The 19,134-nt window shown below is 41.9% G+C and overlaps 1 protein-coding gene across 1 annotated transcript in view; it reads right to left on the minus strand.

Annotated features, from left to right (window-relative positions):
• Window positions 1-19,134, minus strand: part of Syne1 (spectrin repeat containing nuclear envelope protein 1) — a 461,163-nt gene that overhangs the window by 328,524 nt on the left and 113,505 nt on the right. Inside the window, exons 10-12 of the mRNA XM_055615901.1 lie at window positions 14,325-14,432; window positions 9,838-9,975; window positions 8,410-8,574 (exon numbers count right to left, since the gene is read on the minus strand). Of these exons, the coding sequence (XP_055471876.1) occupies window positions 8,410-8,574; window positions 9,838-9,975; window positions 14,325-14,432 (411 nt within the window). The remainder of the gene's footprint in view (window positions 1-8,409; window positions 8,575-9,837; window positions 9,976-14,324; window positions 14,433-19,134) is intronic.

Below are 19,134 nucleotides of genomic sequence, written 5' to 3' on the forward strand. Positions count from 1 at the left end.
TGTGTGTGTGTGTGTGTGTGTGTGTGTGTGTGTGTGTGTGTGTGTGTGTGTGTGAAGATACTGGGTCTCCTGAAGCTGGATTACAGACAGTTGTGAGCTGCCATATGGGTGCTGGGAATTGAACCTGGGTCCTCTGGAAGAGCAGCCAGTGCTCTTAAGCATTGAGTCACCTCTCCAGCCCCTGAAGGATACATTTTAAAGAATAACTAACTGTAACTTGTAAACACTGGCTATGCAGTAAGTGAAGAAAATATGCTGTGTAAATCTACCTCTTTCATGTGTGGCTCACTGAGGAAAACAAACATTCTAGGCTGATACAGCATGTTTAAGTCTTCTGAAATCAGCATTGCTTTTTTAGGAAAGGCTAGACGATGCTTTCAAACATCCCTTCATTTGCACACGGACTCTGCCTGGTGTTCTCTTCTAAGGTACTGAATCCCAAGTGAGTGTGACATGCTAGCTCAAACTAGTTACATCACATTGATGGACTGACTGTGCTACCGAGGAAACTTAGAGTTTACTTAACAGTGATCCAAATTTCCTGTCTTCACAGCTTAGCTTATTAAGTACCTAATTCGTATATTCTGAACCAATCCCAATTGATCTCAATTGCAATTACACTGCTTCTTTCTTTCTTTCTTTCTTTCTTTCTTTCTTTCTTTCTTTCTTTCTTTCTTTCTTTCTTTCTTTCTTTCTTTCTTTCTTTCTCTCTCTGTCTCTCTTTCTCTCTTTTCTTTTCTTTTCTTTTCCTTTTTCTTTCTTCTTGAGACAGGGTTTCTCTGTGTAGCCCTGGCTGTCCTGGACTCACTTTTGGACCAGTCTGCCTTGTATTCACAGAGAACCTGCCTGCCTCTGCCTCGCTAGTGCTGGGATGAAAGGCGTGGACCACCACACCTGTCTGCAATTACACTGCTTCATGACTACGCTACTCTGAGCACCCAAAGCAAAGGCTACTGGAAGGTCCACCTCAATAAAAGACCATCCTGTGATTCACCCTCACCTTGGTATTGGCTGCAAGCTGTCTGCTTGTTTCCTGTGTTCTCACTGTCTGTTTCCCCCTACATTTTAGAACCTCATCTTTGACACCCATTCCTATACTTCTCACTCCTCACGATCATTATGTCTTATTTATCATAGTTAGGTAAATAGCTGTGTGGCTGGTGTAGGCACATGTGTGTTCTTTCTGTCTCTCCATGTCTGTCTTTCTGTCTCTGTTGCTCTCTTTCTTGCTCTATCTTCCTTTCATCAAAGTGGCTTATATATGACCCACACAGAGAACCATGTGAATCATCTAACTGAAAAGTCATCCTGTGTGGTGATTAATACCTTCTGTGAAACCTTCTATAATATTTTAGTAAATGGCACACTTGCATTTGAACTATGCTACAACATTTAAATCTGATTTAAGTACATAAGCAGCAGTCACATGGGTGTTTGTCAGGAGGCACCACCTTGCCTACAATCTGCTTCTGTTTCCACAGGGCTTGAAAGCTACCATAAAAGAGACGTTTCCTGGACTTCCCCAGTTAACACACACACTCAGAACTCCTGTATATTCTACATTGCACTTAAATTTATAAGGTAACTTAGTGTCAGATGGTCACATTAAGTTCAAGTACTTTCAGTTGTTACATACTTTACATGAAGTCGTTACATTTAACACACTTAATTACTAACTTGTGAAAATTATGCACCTCTCTTTACAACTTTTTTCTTCCTCTTTATATGTACGTTGTATCTCATGAAACAATGGGCCCAAATGCTTCTGATTCTAAATACAGGATGTGTCTTGAACTCAGCTGAGGCTTGACCTCTAGGTCTTTTATAGCCTGGCCCCACAACTACAGAGAACAGAGGCATAGGGAGGGAGGTCCAAATTTTGTGAGCATATTCACACAGATGGACCAGACCTTAGAGTTCCTATGTGTCTGTTTGTGCATATAGGTGACGGCAGAGAAGAGAGGCGAAAAGGGATGATTAGCACATCAAAAAGTTCATGAGTACAGTCACTCATGAAAGAGGGCAGGGAGCCCAGCAGCAAACCCACACATCCATGGTCAATTGATTTTTGGCCAAAGTGCCCAAAACACACATTTGGAAGGGCAATCTCTTTAATCAATAGTTGGAAAACCTGAAAATCCACACAGTATAAAAGTAGATCCTTTTCTAGCCTAGTTTACAAGCATCAATTCAAACAGTTTCAAATGAAGAACCTAATAGTATAAAATGACTGAAAACAAACAAAGAAACTACACGTCTGAGAGTTTAGAGTAGTGCAAGTCTTTAATCTCAACTTGGGAGGCAGAGGCAAGCAGACCTCTGTTAAATTTGAGGTTAGCCTGGTCTGCATAGTTGTAGGCTAGCCAAGGACACATAGTAGGACCCTGTCTAAAACAGAAAGACAAAAGGGAGGAAGGAAGAAGGGCAGGCAGGCAGCAGGCAGGCCTGTGACATTAGACAGAGATTGTTAGGATCCCAGAAGCACAGACAACAAATGCAAAAGGAGGCGAATGGGACAGTGTCATGCTAAAATCTCCTGCAGAACAAGGGAAATAGCAGAGTGAAGGGATTACCAGACACCAGTCATTCTAAGAGTTAAGGGGGCCTAGTAGACTGCTGTCCCTGTGACAAACTGCTTGTCATAAACTAGTTGAAGAGGAAAAGTTTATTTAGCTTGCAGTGTCTGGGGCTCCTATCTCCTATCATGGGTGGGGTGTGGCAGGTAGCTCATACTGAGTCAACTCTAAAGGGCTGAGAGAAAAGTAGGAGAACACCTGGGAGCTGCCCACAGTCAGTAGGGGTCTTCCTCCCTTAGCTAACCTCCTTTGACTTGCTTTCCCCTACCCACCAAGGTATGCTGTACTAACATCCTAGGTACTCCTCAAACCAATCAAGATCCCCACCACAGGGGGCTAACATAAAAAACAAACAAACAAACAAACAAACAAACAAACAAAAAACCACCATGGAACTCAATCTAAAAAGAATGAGAAGACAACACCTCTGTTAAGAATAGCCAAAAGACTTGAATATATATCCAAAAAGACAAAAGGGGGGACATAGCTGGCTGAAAAAGAGGTTCAACGTACTGAGTAATAGTAGAGACCCAAACTCAAACGGCAATGAGCGAGGGCTGCTGGTCTCCCTACTGCTGTGAGCGTGAAGCAGAACAGGTGCGGGGCAGATGTGAAAGGGGAAAGAGAAGGTAACACATCAGTGTAGCTTCCTCTGGAAAGCAGTGGGGAGTTCGCTGGAAAAAAAATTGAAAATAGAGCCTTGTGCACGTGGCTCACTTGTAGCCTGGAAGTGGCCTTTGACATCCTAACCCGCCTAAACATTATGGACTAATAGGCTTGAGCCTATTCGGTCCATAATTCCTACCTCTAAACTGAGCAGGTTGTACTATCAGAGGAGCTGGAAAATGGCTTCTTCAATCCTTTGTCTTTGAGAATAAACAAACACAAAAGAAACAAACACCAGCCTTTCTTTCCTTTTTGTTCATTTTACTATTCTTTTTATATCATTTTGTCATCTTTTCACCAGTCCAACTTTATTTCTGCAGTTTCCTTTTTTTTAATCATAGTTTTGTAGCCTGTTCTTTTCCCTCATACACTTTTCTGTTTTACTTAAACCTTCTTCTTTTTCCTTTTCCATGTCTCAAAGATTCTTATTACTTTTACTTTTATTTATATTTAACACTGTTCATATTTATCCTCCATTATCTCTGCCGTTTTCTTCTTTGTAGATATTATGAATGAAAATTCCTAGAGAGAAGCCATGCTTGCAAAGACTGATAGATTTATAGAACCGCAGTGGTATGAAGGGGATGGAAATCAGAGGTCCAGAACATAATTATACCTCATCTTGGACTAGCTTTGATCCCCTTTAAAGCCCTGAATAGCCATTTCTTACCACGCTTTATAGGACATTCTGTGATTTACAGACAAAAGCTAAAAATGCCACCAGATAGTACCTGAGACTGAAGGAGAGATTTCCTCATTTTGCTGTCATTTGCTTCTCTGATGTTTTCATCAGTATGTTCTTTAAATGTTTATATTTATAACTCTCTTTCTTCTGTTACTATAAAAACTCCATGAAACTGGAACACAGAACCTGGGGTAACCTAGATCCATACTTCCCAGGCCACGGTCATTCAAATATAGCTCCAGAACACACTATCCTTTATTCTCTTTGAAGGAAGAACTCTGATTTGTGTTGACAGTGGTATACTATTTACCTATAAATTATTTTTTATTGTATTTCTTTTGTTACTTTGCTTCTCCTTTCATGGCCAAGGGAAGGCCAGAGACAGAACTCAGAGCCCCACATGTGTGGGAAGCTATGCCTTCAAGCTTGATTTAAATCATATTTCCATGTTTGCTTTGGTTTGGTGATGTTGCTGTCATGGTATTTCTTTCCCCCCAGGTAGTACTGGCTGCTCAGTCCTCAAGGAGAAGCATCTCACTAATAAGACCCATGTGGAGATATTCTCCAAGATAGATACGTACAAACTGCAACTTAAAAACATGAGAGATACGAAAGAGCGAAACAGTATGATTCCTCCAAAAGTTAATAACTCTACAAAAATGGAATCCAAAGATGTTAAAATGGCAGCAATGTCAGGTAAAGAGTACAAAACTCCAGCATAAAAATGAGCAAAGACAACCCCCTATTCAAAGGAATCCCATTGGTTATTCAGTTTCCAAGTGTGTTCCCTAGTAAGGAGAACAGGGGCTGTCTCTGACATGAACTCAGTGTATGGTTCTTTGATCATCTTTCCCTGGGGGGAGCAGCCTTGCCAGGCCATAGAGGAAGATGATGCAGCCAGCCCTGATGAGACCTGATAAGCTAGGATCAGATAGAAAGGAAGGAGGTCCTCCCCTAGAAGGAGACTAGGGAAAGAACATAGGGGGAGAAGAGGGAGGGTAGATGGGACTGGGAGGAGATGAGGGAGGGGGCTGCAGTGGGGACACAAAGTGAATAAATTGTAATCAACAAATATGTAAGTAAAATTAAATTTAAAAAATGAGCAAAGACCATAAAAGGCATCCAAATTAAAAAAAAAAATCATGGTTAAGAAATTCAACAAAGGGGAATCTATTCTTTAAAAATAAAAGGAAAAAATTAGCACATACCTTTCAATAATTGTCCTAAACATAGATGGTGTTAACTATCCATCTAAAATACTTTGCCTTAGTGCAGTGGCACACACCTGAAATCACAGCACTCGGGGAGGCAGGAGCAGGGGGATCTCTGTGGGTTTGAGGCCAGCCTGGTCTACACAGTGAGTCCAGGACAACCAAAGCTACACAAAGAAATCCTGCTTCAAAAAATCAACCAACCAAACAAAAAGCCCTTTGCCTTAATAAATGGATTAAAAAAAAACAATCTCAACTATTTGCTATCTCCATTCTGTCAAATAAATACTGGTAGTGAATCTTGGGTAACAGTGCTTCCCCAAAGAACCATAGAGTAACTAACAAATACTCCAGCACCACGCTTGAGAAGACCTCGTTTGAGTTCTTGGTCAGAGTTGCCCAAAAGGCTCCTAAAGTATTATATTACATCCTATTGCTATTGCCCTTTATGTCTCCCCAGCAGCAGAAGATAAATCCCTGTGATTGAAGACACCTTGAACTTCAGACACAGGGTCCAGAGCTATAGCTGTCTTGAAAGCCTCCTCCTTGAGAAATAGCTTTGATGGTACCAGAAGGTATGATGCAGACTTCCAAGGGAGGGAACCAATAGTCCTACCCAGCTCTGACACCTGTGAGCCGCAGCAATGACCAGCCTATCACAGTGGCCCTAAGGGTATAGTGGTTGCACACAGACCTTGGTGGTAACTGACAACTTTCTGTTTATATTTGAGATCTGCTTAATAGAGGGATACTGTGACTAGTACTGGAAACCCAGCCAGCTGCCTAGGGATGGTAAAGTCATAGGCCTTGGAAGAAAACCTACAACAACCACTCTGCTAAATCAAGTGATCCCTAACTACATTCTAAACTACTTACCATTGTACCACAGGTAAACGAAGCTCTCGGCCCTCATTAAGGAAACGTCTCTCTGCAACAGATGGGGACTGTGAGAGAAGAGCGCAATCCAGATGCAGACTTGTGGAGCCCTAACTGACACAGTTACAACACAGATCCACTACTTAGGGTCAGGGGTCATCAGAAAAGATGGCACAAAGAGCCTGAAGAACCAGAAATTTGCTGGGAGACTGTGTCTCCTAGAAATGTCAGAAGAGCTACATCCATAAAGTCTCACCAACATGGCTGCGTAAACATGAGCCGAATAAGGGTAACACCAGTAGACAACTTAATGCAGAAGAGGAAAAACTCACAAGGCTCCAGCCCTAAACAAAGGTCTACAAGCCACTAGGGAATGCTGAGAGCCAGAGAAATAGTCATCCCTAGGAAAGGGCACATTAATTAGTCATCCGATACCAAAGGTTCAGTTCTGAAAACATACACCTACAACTACCATTATAAGAAATGAGCAGGCTCCATTTATATATTTAGGAACATACACACACAATAACATTAAAGAAAAAGAGGTCATGAATTTGAAAGAGAGTAAGAGGAATATACATGGGAAGGTTGGGAGGGAGAAAAGGAGAGGAGGAAATATAATTATAATCCCCCCAAATACAAAGAATATATTAAAAATACATATATATAAAATATATATAAAAAAGGCTAGACAATATTCCAAATAAATTGAAACTGCATATTTGATAAAGCAATATGATGTATCTCACTGATTAATCAAATCTAAAATGTAAAGTCGCAGGAGCAGAGAGGAGCATGGTGGTTTCCAGGTATGACTAGGACCAGAGGCAGAGAATGGATAGTGATGGGAAGGCTGTATTAAAAGGACAGGATTTCAGTTAACGAGGGGACAAGCTCAGATGTCCCCATCTTGGTGCCATAGCACGTTACTCAGATTCGCTGAAGGAGATAGATAATATTCACAGAGAAATTTGTGAGGCAGTGGATACTCTAAATATCTGGGGTTGATTGTTCCACAAGGCTGCATCAAAATGAGGCCTGGACATATACACAATCCGCACACCAATTAAAGTAGACTTGAAGAAAATTTTAAAAATGGAAGTGCACCGTTGGCACTGAGTGTATCTTAAGAAGGCGTAAGTGAAAATGGAAGTGAGTGATGGTGACCTTTGTGACTGATTGTGTGCCAGAATGCTGGATGAGTTAGTCTTGGACTGTGTCCACTGAGCTCCAATGGCGTGGAATGTGTCAAAATATCAGGAATTCCAAAACCAAGTTCTCAGATGCATGAGAAAAACATGCCACGAATCTGCTTTTTGATTTTTCTGAAATAGATAGGAATATGTCCTTCAGGTAACCAGAAACACATTGAACATTTGGCAGAACGTATATTTTTCACAACCACAGGAGGAGAAATCTGTATATATCAGCTTGTTTTCATATATATGCCGAAACCAAAATACTGATGGAACAAAAGGGGTAATGTCTTAATATTTTGTTAATCAAAAATGTCATGATTAGTGAATTAAGCCTGTGACATTACAGAATGTTTGAGAAAAACCACACACATAACTAGTAGGGCTAATGAGTTATCAAATGGATCTCAAGGCCTCTACCCTCATGCACAACCAAAATACCAAAGGACCAAAAGCTCTTGTTTGTCATCCTTTGAGAAAGAATATAGATGTAAGATATCAAGCCAGCGGACAGTCCTATGATTATAGTATCTGTAAGCTTATTTTTTTATTAAAGACATAAATAATAAAAGCAGAAATAATGATGGTTGCAGATACAAAAATCTGCCCTACAGTTATTGGAAAGTATTTCATGAAATCAATGTACTGAAGGCATCAGTAATGAGACCAGGCAAGAGAAATGTGGAATAGCGCACTCCCAAGAGACAGTGGGTGAACAGCCCAGGATGAATGTTTAGAGGGGCACCCCAGTGCAAGTTTTGATGAGGACTGTCACGCTGGAAAAGTTTCTGTGGTGGTTTGAGTGAGGATGGTTCCTGTAGGCCCATGTATTTGAATACTTGGTCCCTAGTTAGTGGAAAGGATTGGGAAGAATTAGGATGTGTTCTTCTTAGAGGTGTGTCATTGCAGTGGACTTTGAGTCTTAAGAAGCTTGCCCTACTCCATTAGTTCTCTCTCTACTTCCTGCTCGTGAATCATGTGTAAACTCTCAGCTATGGCTCCAGCACCATTCCTGTCTTCCTGTTGCCATGGTCCCCCTTGCAGTGGCCACAAACTCTAACCATCTGAAATGGTGGCATAAAGTTAAACACTTTGTGTGTGTGTGTGTGTGTGTGTGTGTGTGTGTGAGTTTCCTTGTTCATGGTGTTTTGTTGCGCTGATAGAACAGTAACCAAGATGGTTTCTAAGCGGAGTTTTACCTTGTGTTGCTCACGTTTCCGCTGTATGGTGTTTGCTGTTTCCTCGTGGGCCTGCTGAATGGTGATCTCTTCTCTCAGGGCCACCTCTGCCCTGTACAGCCAAGCACCTATGGTGCCCAGAGGTGCAGGAAGAGATTTATCCAGCTGTACATGCCAATCAAAGAGCTGAAACAGGAGAAGAAAATGTCTCTGGGATAGAAGAGAATTTCTAAAATTTCCCCTGAACGAACAAAAGTCTCACAGAAGGTCTGGGAGGGATAGCGCCAAGAAAAGTTCTCGCCACATAGGCATGAGAAGCTAAGTGTGGTTCCTAGGACCTACGCAGGAACCTGGGTTTGGTGTCAGCTGCTTGAGTCAGTCCTAGTTCTGAGGAGGTAGGGACAGGTATGTGCCTGGGCTCCGTGTGAGCCACCCTGAACTCCTAGACAAAATTTAAAACTCCAGTTCTGTGAGAATTTGACATGTGCACAGGCACCTTCGACGTTTTACGTGGATCCTAGGATTTACATTTGGGTTGTCAGGCTCAGGCACAAGTGCTTTTGTCCCCCAGAATTCCAGGTTTCCATCTCTGCATCCATCTTTTCACATGGGTTACAGGGATTGAACTCAGGTCTTTAGCTTTTGTGGTAACTGCTTAGACCAAATGAGCCATCCCCCTTTGTCCAGAAACCAAAACAAAAGGTTTAGTTGTTGTTTTGTTTTGCTAAATTTTCTCCATTTCTTCCATTTTCCCAGATTCTCAAGTACCATTTCCTGGTCTGTAGGAATTCTAGCTTGGAAACCCTCCTATTCCTTGATAAAGTTTGTAGGAAACATGAAATGATCAAGTTAAATAACACGATACATTCAAGTAAAACATTTCTGTTAGTTCTAGAAGGTGTCCGGAGCTTGGAAATCTTAACTGTGGAGGTTTGATGACTGACGGATGTTAATGTCACATAGACCCAGCACCTTTCCCTTCTCATTTAGGAATGACCGTAAAAGCAGAGATGCTCTAATGGCAGAAGATGAGCTTGCCTGGTAAGAAGATCCTGAGCTGCTCAGAAAGATTACAGACTATGAGAAGCAGTGACTATTCCAGGGAGTCTCTAAGGCAAAGGTCACCTTTTCTAAACAACTGGCATGCAAGGTCTGGAAAGAGACAGGCCACTGGAGGTCTTTCAGGAGTTCTGTCTGCCACCCAGTGATGGCAGTCATGTTCGCAATGGGAAAACAGGAAAAGAACTGCTAAGAGCCAGTGCTTCTAAGAGCCAGCGCTCAGCAACAGCCCTGGGTGTCTGACCACAGGGCAGCTGTGCTCCCACAGTTAATCCCTTCCAGCCTCAGCCAGACGCAGAGCCTTGCGCAATAACACCATGTGAAAGGTGGTGAAACACAGCTTGGCCTTGGCCATGTCTTAACCCACAAATCCAAACGAAAGTAACTTACCCTGGAGGACACTCTCTCCCAGCCTTGTTTTACCAAAGCTTGGTCAAGCGATAACTTGCCATCTCTGTGCAGCGGCTGTATTAAATGTTCCACCTGTTTCCTTTTTATTTCATACTGGACTCTGAAGTGCTTAAATGACTAAAAGAGAAAACACAGAAACAATACAGCAGTCAGTCACCAAAAGCAAGAGCAAAGGAAACCATATCTCCTAAGTAAACCCTATCTCCATAGCACTCTGCTATGCTGCTGCTAACATTACCAAGAGCAGTTCTGACACTGAGCCTGCCTGAGATCTTGACCACGTCAGGTACTTTCTACACATCATTTTCTCTGACTTTGTCTGTAGACACACTCAGACATGATTGGGCATCCCATAAGTGATTTGACAGAGAAGAGGAGCAAAAGCCAGATTAACGCCTAGAAATTATGAAATCTGCATAGAAATGGGTGGAACCGGAAAACACGAAGTACCCTGAGTGAGCTCACCAGACCCACTGTCACCAGCTCAAAGACAAGCACGAGGCGTTCTCTCGCATATGTGGATGCTCCTTTTGACCCTTTGGTTTTGTGTATTTAACCTGGAGTCCACATGGAAGCCAGGAAACTAGAAGTGGGTCACTGAAGGCAGACAGCTACTGGGTGGGAAGAGTCAAGTACAGGTAGAATGAACAGAGAGAGGAAAACTCTCGGACGGTGATCAAGCAGGGCAAGGTGTAGGGAACAAGAAAACGAGGTATGGGGAAGGCTTAACTAAAGGAAGGGTACAGGCAAAAGCTGTATGGAAGCCCACGATCTTCCACACAGTTCAGTTAGAGAGACAGCACAGCAAGCGACATGAGAGGAGAGTGGGAACACACTTAGGGTTAAAGGGCTATGATGGGATAGGGGTTGGGGGGAGGTAGTAGGGGTGGGTTAGCCAAAACTAAACATACATGATAACGTCTATGAAAATCAGCTACACACATACACACACATATAAAAGGGAGTTTGAACAGAAATAGCCTACATAGGTGGACAATGCTACCCCCTCCCCCCAAAAAATGACAATCTCAATTGTCAGGCTTAAGCTACCACCTCATGAGTTATGATGCCCAAAACACAGGCTACAGCCACTGGTTTGTTTGTCCACCAAAAGTGGATGGTGAAGCCTCGTTGCTGAAGACACCACTAAATTTGGTTACAGGATATAGAGAAATCAACCTAACACTGATCAAGAAACTCTACTGGCTCATTTACACAGGGCCACCACGGGATGTGAAGACTGCTGAGGAGAAAGGACATCAACAATCTTCTCCAGTGCTGAACGCTACACGCTACAATAACGACCCCCTGGCAGGAAGTGTCCACTGGTGTGACAGTGGTAGTGAGGTTAGCTAAGTGCTTTCAGACTGCGCTCGCCCCACGGGAGGGATTCCTGCCTGTTACTGTAAAAGCAAACGGTCAAAAGCCCGTGATTGTGAAGACCTAGCAGGGGAATCTAGTCAACATTTTTGCTAAATGGACATTCTGCCAAACTGCATTCTAAGTATTCTATGTTTGTGCCTATAGACTTAGTCTGCTCTCAGTTTTACAGAGAAGCTTCTTCTTTCAGTGGGCTGTGGCTAATGCGGAGATTCATAAATGCTGAAAGTAGTTCATGGATAAGCGATTCCGAGTGCACTGCTATGCAACTTCCTAGCACCCAAGGTTCGGGGGCCTTCACCAAAGAGGGCAGAAAGAACCTAAGAGGTGGGTCGTAGGGACAGAAGGTTTCGAAAAGCTCACTTCTGGACATGCCATGCTGCCGCAGCTGTCAGCTCACCACAGCTCTGGTCACCTGCACAAGATCAAGTCCCTCAAAATTCCAGCGCGATGAGAGAGGGCGCTGGAGGGCCTGCCCTTACCTGAGGAGACACTGACCACTAGGAGCTCCCACGAGAGGGGAATCACTCTACCCTGTGGATGGCGGATGTAGCCGCTTAAGCTCCAGTTTGTGGTCACACACACACAGAGATAGCACTAATCGGGTTCAAGGGGTTTTGCATAACAGTAATAAATAAAAGAGGATATGAAGGTCCGAGGGAAATGGGGTGGGGCGCTAGGAATCGCTGAGGGGGTGGTGGGTACATATATATTGTATTGTGCACAAAAGAGTAAAACTGTTACTTGAAAATACTTTTAAAACATTAAAAAGGACCAATTCTAGTTAAATAACTCATGAGCCAGTTCATGTTGGTCAGAAAAGCATAGTTAAACACAAGTATGAATTTATATTTACTAATGACCAAAATAGTTGTTTTATCAATAAATGTTATCATTATAGTACATCATATTATTATATATACATTATAATATTATCACATATACTACTTACATCAAATAATGCCAAATTAAACATAGCCAGAGTTACATTTAAACAATCCTGTATAAAGAGGTTTACTTTGGGCTCTTATTACATATATAATAATCATGAAATTTTACACTATAAATTTTTTTAATTTTATTTTTTTCTTATCAGTTACATTTTATTAACTCTGTATCCCAGCTGTATCCCGCTCCCTCATTCCCTCCCAATCCCACCCTCCCTCCCTCATCTCCACCATGCCCCTCTCCAAATCCACTGATGGGGGGGACCTCCTCCCCATTCATTTGATCCTGTTTTATCAGGTATCTTCAGGACTGGCTGCGAAGCCCTCCTCTGTGGCCTAACAGAACTGCTCCTCCCTTGGGGAGTGGTATGTCACAGCTTATTTAAACTCATCATTTACACGTGTACATGTGCTTGATGTAACATAAAAATAGCCATTCTGAAGTTGTACTTTTTTCTTATAATAAAGTAGCACATCTACAAAGGGATTCTGTTCAAATACATGAATTGAAAATAACCATTAATTGTAAATTTGCACATCTCAAACATGACTCCTTATCCAATTTTGAATTGCAAATGCCATTACAATGAATAATTGGGTTACAGAGTAGGGGGAAAGCCCTACAGAGCCCAGCAGATTCTGGAAAGAATTTCAGTTCTAAACATGCAGATTCACTTGAAGAACACTGGGGGGAGTTGATGAACAAAGATTTGACCACAGATTCCCTCTTCCCTTCCCTCTGACTTAACAAAATTCTGAAAATACAAGATGTAAATGTGGTCTTGATTTCTGAAATCTCTACAGAATCCCAAGTTTGGAAAAACTGGAGCTGTGTTACTTCTGGTGAGCTGAATAAGAAGAACATAAGGATTGTGTAATGTAAACACAAAAGAGAACTTTTTCTAGATGCTGATGGCCATGGGTGCAGGGGACTTTCTCTTTGTCCGTGTTGTGCTGTGTTTTGTTTTTCTGATCCTCTGGTTTCCTGCCATAAAAGAACACGTGGTCCTGAAGGTAGCTTTGTTTCTTGGAATCTAGTTTTTGATGACTTGGGCTACAGCTAAACCTTACCAACAAACAAAACAAACGAATCTATTCTGGTTCTATATTCTGTTCCCAGTTCGCTAGCTTAATCATCTTACAATGAAGCTCCTCACGTTAAATTTTATTTTGGGGGAAACAAGAATATTATACTGAGTTTCAAAGTCAATGATCCATGGAAACACAGCACAAATTTATTGTTTTGCCAACCTCAAAAAAAAAAAAAGTTATGTGTTTTTGGGGTTTTTTTTGCCATTGTTGTTAAACAATGGCATAGCCATCTGAACTTAGGTCTATTTATACACACTATGTAACACGACACATTCATGCTGTAAGTCCTTATTGTTTACCATGTTGGGTGTCTCCCGTCACTGTACCACTCTACCTTTGTTGTAGGTAAAGAAAAAGGAAAGAAAAGAAAAGAAAAATGACTGAACTGTAACAGGGTGGAGTATGTGAGAGAATATTGCTCAGAATGTGTTGCATTTGGCCCACTAAAATGAAGTGGGATTTGAATCAGGAGGAAAATGGCAACTCGGCAGGGAAAACGTCACAACTTTTTAATGGGAAAAACCCGCTGTTACAAGATCTTCTGGGAAGTGTAAGTTGAAAGCAGAGAGTCGGCTTGTGGCATCACTGACAGCAGTCTAGAGCTGGACAGGCCGCAGCGGAAACCCCCCCTGTGGACCCTCAGCAAGTACTCCTGGTGCGATTCTTCCTTAAATCCCATGTACTTTAGTAGTTTTCTTTGCTCTCAAGTCAGTTATTTATTTTAGTAGATTGTTTTGTCAGTTGACATCTGTAAACCTGACAGGTCTTTAAAAACAATGCCTCCGAGTTTTCGTCCCATGTTGCGGATAAGACTGAGCTGTCAAAAATGATGATGCCTCAGCCCCTCTGTACTGAGGACATAGTGCAACTTAAAACTACCTGCTGACACAGAATCAGTATTGTTCTTTTCAAACTGAATGTGTGTTACTTATTTAAAGAATTTTCTCATTAATATAATTTAGGATATTAGACACATGATATGGCATTTCTTCATCTTATCCATGGAAAGCTTAAAAAGAAAAATCTCAACCTCTTTTTCACACTTACCTGGTATCTGTCCTGCAGATCTGATTCTGTCATCTGCGCCCTTGTCAAATCTCTCTCAAATTGTTCTATCCAAACTTTTGTCTCCTTCAAAATTAGTCTGTCATCTCTCTGGAAACCAGGAAACCGAGGAATGTTATTATAATCATAAAATTAACCCCTGATTACAATTAGTATTTACACACCAGGTGTTTTTGAAAGTTTTCTTCTCTTTACTGTCCATCTTTCTGCAGTATAGGAAACAAAATTAATTCTAGATAAAATGTCTTTTAAGTACTAAAATTATCTTCCTTCATTTTTTTCCCTTCAACATTAACTAAAGTTAGTTTTGGCTTAAGTTAGAGCACTAACTTTTTTTTTTTTCCATTTCAAGTTCATGATTCCATATATCTCTTTTCTTTTTTTTTTCCTTGTATATTTTTTTCTATTTTATAATTTTATTTTATTAATTACACTTTATTCACTTTGTATCCCCCCATAAGTCCCTCCCTTCTCCCCTCCCGATCTCACCCTCCCTCCCCTTTCTCCATGCATGCCCCTACCCAAGTCCACTGATAGGGGAGGTCCTCCTCTCCTTCCTTCTAATCTTAGTCTATCAGATCACATCAGGAGTGGCTGCATTGTCATCTTCTGTGGCCTGGTAAGGCTGCTCCCCCCTCAGGGGGAGGTGATCAAAGAGCAGGCCAATCAGATTATGTCAGAGGCAGTCCCTCTTCCCATTACTATGGAACCCACTTGGACACTGAACTGCCATGGAGCACTAACTTTTTAATAAGAAAAAAATATGCACAAAACAGGACATCCTGCAACCAAACTATACTCAGAAAAAGTGATATCTGGAGCAGAAGCTTAATCATAGTTCCGAAAACATGGTCATTGATAACCCAAAGAGCTGCTATGAATGGAGCGAATGTTAGTTGTCAAGGAGGCACCATCACAGTGACATTAGACAAATCACTAGGGTCACTCTTTTAAATATACTATTATTAATTATATTTAATACACACACACACAGAACACACAAAGAATGCATATGATCGTTCTCCTACCACCTGTCTGCATGATTCCCACTGTAGTTTTGGCAAGTCATCTGCAGAATGAATTGTCCAGTATTCATTTACTTACTCATATCCAAAAATAAAAGCAGGAGCATTCCAGTACCAATGAAGTGAAAATTGTAATTTTTCATGGAATTTCATTTCTTCTACGGATGCCAAGGTAAATAGAAACTTCCTGCTTTGGGCGATAACACAAGATCACCTACTACCACACTCCCAGGACAGGAAGAGCCACACAGCACTGGTGTGATCCATGGCTTGTCCCATCATTGGGTCTTGTAGATGAGGCTATCCTGAGATCTTCTCTGAGAAGTTTTTTCCTGACATACATGTCTGAGCTAAGAGTTGCCTAAGCTAGTTCATCCCAGCATTTTGGGGTGAGCACACACCCAGACTTCCTGGCTCAATAGATGTGGAAAGACCCAAGAATTCCTATCACAAACAAATGTCCTGATGGTCCCAAGACCAATAATGTTAACCGTTGTTGGTCTTGCAGAGGTTGGCCACCTGCAGAGCCATACAGAGGACCCTCCTCTATGGACCTCAGCCCCTATATCCATCCAGCCTGATGTCGGCCATTGTTTCTATCTCCGTCAGCTAATGTGGGGCTTGGCAATCAGTGTCTCTCACCAGACGACTATGGCATGCTTATTAGTTGGTAGTATATTTACTAAGAAAACACTGAACCTGGGGCCAGACTGCAGAGCCTCAGCTCTTCCCCATGATGCTCTTTAGAATGAGCAGTGAGTGTAATCAATGTCTCAGTTTGTTATTGGTTAGCGTTCATGCTCACAAATGAACTAATAATGAATGCACAGTTGTGATCTCAGACAGAAAAAGCTCTGAGTATTTTTCCCAGGAATGAGAGGTCAAAGTGGCCTCTCATTCTCCCTGGCCTTTGAGCTAAAAATGTCATTGCTGCCTCCCCTGGCAGGTATGTTATCAGCATCTGCTTCTGACATACCCTGGGACCTGACCCTAAGAGCAGCTGTTAGTTACTAATTGAAATTACATCCTGAATCATCTGAGGATTGTGCTCTGAAGTAACTGGGCTGTTCGGCAGAGCCCTGATGGTGGCAGGGAGGAAGAGACAACCCTCGTGGAAAGGTAGAACGGATGCAGACATGTTAACACTCAACATCTCCCTTTGGAAGAGGAAGAGGAAGCTCACTAAAAGAATGAGAGTCTCAGAAACTCCTTGCCGAGCAGCTTTTCCTCGAGGGGTGACTTCCACGTGCATTTAAAAGATAGAGGGGTCTGTCTGGCTACACAGGGTGTCACTTCATGCCAAACACATCACATCAAGCAGCTAGATTGTCGGCATTTCCTTCCTTCCTCTCTCTGTGCCCCTCTCTCAAACACAAACGCACATCTACATTTTTATGTCATGTTCATGTAGGCAAGGACGTATGTTGCATGGAACAGGAAATAAAAGTAATTTAATACTTGACATAAAATTAGTTACTTCCGCTCTCCCCCCACCTGATCCCACCCTGTTCCCCTTCCCAACTCCTTTCCCACCCAACGCTCTCTCTTCATCCACTTCAGATGTATTTTATTGTCCCTTCTGAGGATTCTACTTCCCGGCTATTACAAATAAAGCTGCTATGAACAGAGCTGAGCAGCTATCCTTGTGGTAGGGTGGAGCATCTGTTGGGTGTATGCCCAGGAGGGGTAGAGCTGGGACTGGAGGTAGAACTACTCCCAATTTTCTGAGAAACCTCCACATTGATTTCCAAAGTGGTCGTACAAGTTTGCACTCCCACCAGCAATAAAGAAGTGCCCCCTTGCTTGCCCCCTACTGTAGCCAGGGGAGACTACCAGTGGAGGGACATTAACCCACCCATAAAACCCTTGACCCAAAATTTGCCTTGCCTACAAGAAGCGTAGGGATAAAGATGGAGCAAAGACTGAGGAAGTGGTAAACCAGTGGGCTGGCCCAACTTGAGTCACACCCCATGAGAGAGAGAGAGAGAGACAGCCAACCCCTGTCACTAATAAAGATACTCTGTTAAGCTTATAGACAGGAGCCAAGCACAATTGCCTTCACACAGCAGCTAATGGAAAACAGATACAGAGACATACAGCCAAACATTAGGTGGGGATTGAGGAGTGTGAGGAAGAGTTGAGGGAAGGATAGAGGGGCCGGGAGGGAACAAGAACTCCACAAGAAGACCAACAGAGTCAATAAACCTGGGCCTACAGGGCCCACTGAAGCACCAACCAAAGAGCATGAATGGACTGGACCTCCATCTCCTATGTATACGTAGCTGGTGGATAGCTCAGTCTTCAAGAGGGTCCCCTGGCAGCTAGAGCAGGGATGTCTGACATGGACTCTGGTGCCTGCTTTTGAATCACTTTCCCCTAGCTGGGATGCCTCTCTGGGCCTCAGGGGAAGAGTATGTGCTTAGTCCTGATGCAGCTTGATGTGCAGGAAAGGGTTGGTAGGAAGGGGGGTTCCAATTTTCTGAGGAGAAGGGGAAAGAAGAAAGTGGAGAGAGGAAAGGAGGGAGCAATAGGGATTTCAAGTGAATAAACAAATTTTAAAAATTTAGTTACTTCTAGCTTTCTATCCTGTGCTGGCTAAGTCTATTCCATTGATAGATGTTCATTCCCAGAGCTTATAGTTATATAAAGAAATATAGGAGGTTAAAAGATAGACCCAGCACTCAACACTTGAATATGGGCAAGAATTTAGAATATTTATTCTGCAAATACTTCCGAGCACTTCCTACATATATGGACTCTGCTGAACCACATGATCCAACATTGAGCCAAAGAGATGTGAGGAAACTCAGACTGAGGACACACCGGGTTCTTACCTCTTTCATTGCTTTTTTGCTTAATAATGTCAGATATCAAAATAGTCATTTCACTTGATTTCTACTTTTGTTTGTCACATTTCAAGAAAAACAATATAACCATTACAAGTCTCTTGTGGCGCTATTAGCTGTGGCATTTATTCTATGGCGTAATTAAAAGTTAGTGGGCGTGGGCTGGCACTGATGTTTAGTTGCACAGACACATTATTTGTTATGTTAGAAAGTGAAGGCATTAACGCAATGAGGATGTTAAAAGGAAGGTGCACATGAAAAAAAAAACATGCGAAGTAATGACAAAGAAGCTAAGGAGTGAAGGATATTTGGAATATTTAGTTAAGACTCCTTAAATCTTACCTTAGAGTTTTGTGTGTAATTTGCAAAAGATGGGTAAAATGGAAGTATTTCCTAACAATATGAAAATATACAGACAAAATATAAATCAGGAGCCCAATTATATAGAAAAAGAAGAAAATGACTGGAGAGGCACCTGTCCACTAATAGACAATAATTTAAGAGACATAATAACTTAAAATGTTTACCTAGCTTCCACAAGTTACTGAAATTACCTCACCAGTGACGCTTTTGTTTGAACTTGAGATAGCCATGCTTGGCAGTGCATATGATTTCTAAGCATGCTTTGACATGATTTCAAATGCTTTAGGTGAAATAAGTAAGGAAAGACTATATATACTCATATTTATGCATATTTCTGTCACTACCACAGTCCAGAGCGAAGTCCTGAGTGCGAAAAAATGACTGAATGTTTATTAGTTAGTTTAATTGAGTCAACTGGCCTGTTTTACTCACTTATAATTTAGTACAAATTGCCCAAGGAATATCTCAATTGGAAAAGTTTCTTCATTGTTTATATTGGTGGAAGAACAGCATGATAAATGCATACTTCCACTAATAATACATATATAGTTTATATAT

The sequence above is a fragment of the Psammomys obesus genome, unplaced genomic scaffold (assembly GCF_907164565.1).
Source record: "Psammomys obesus unplaced genomic scaffold, mPsaObe1.curated_primary_1811, whole genome shotgun sequence".
NCBI classification, from domain to species: Eukaryota; Metazoa; Chordata; class Mammalia; order Rodentia; family Muridae; genus Psammomys; species Psammomys obesus.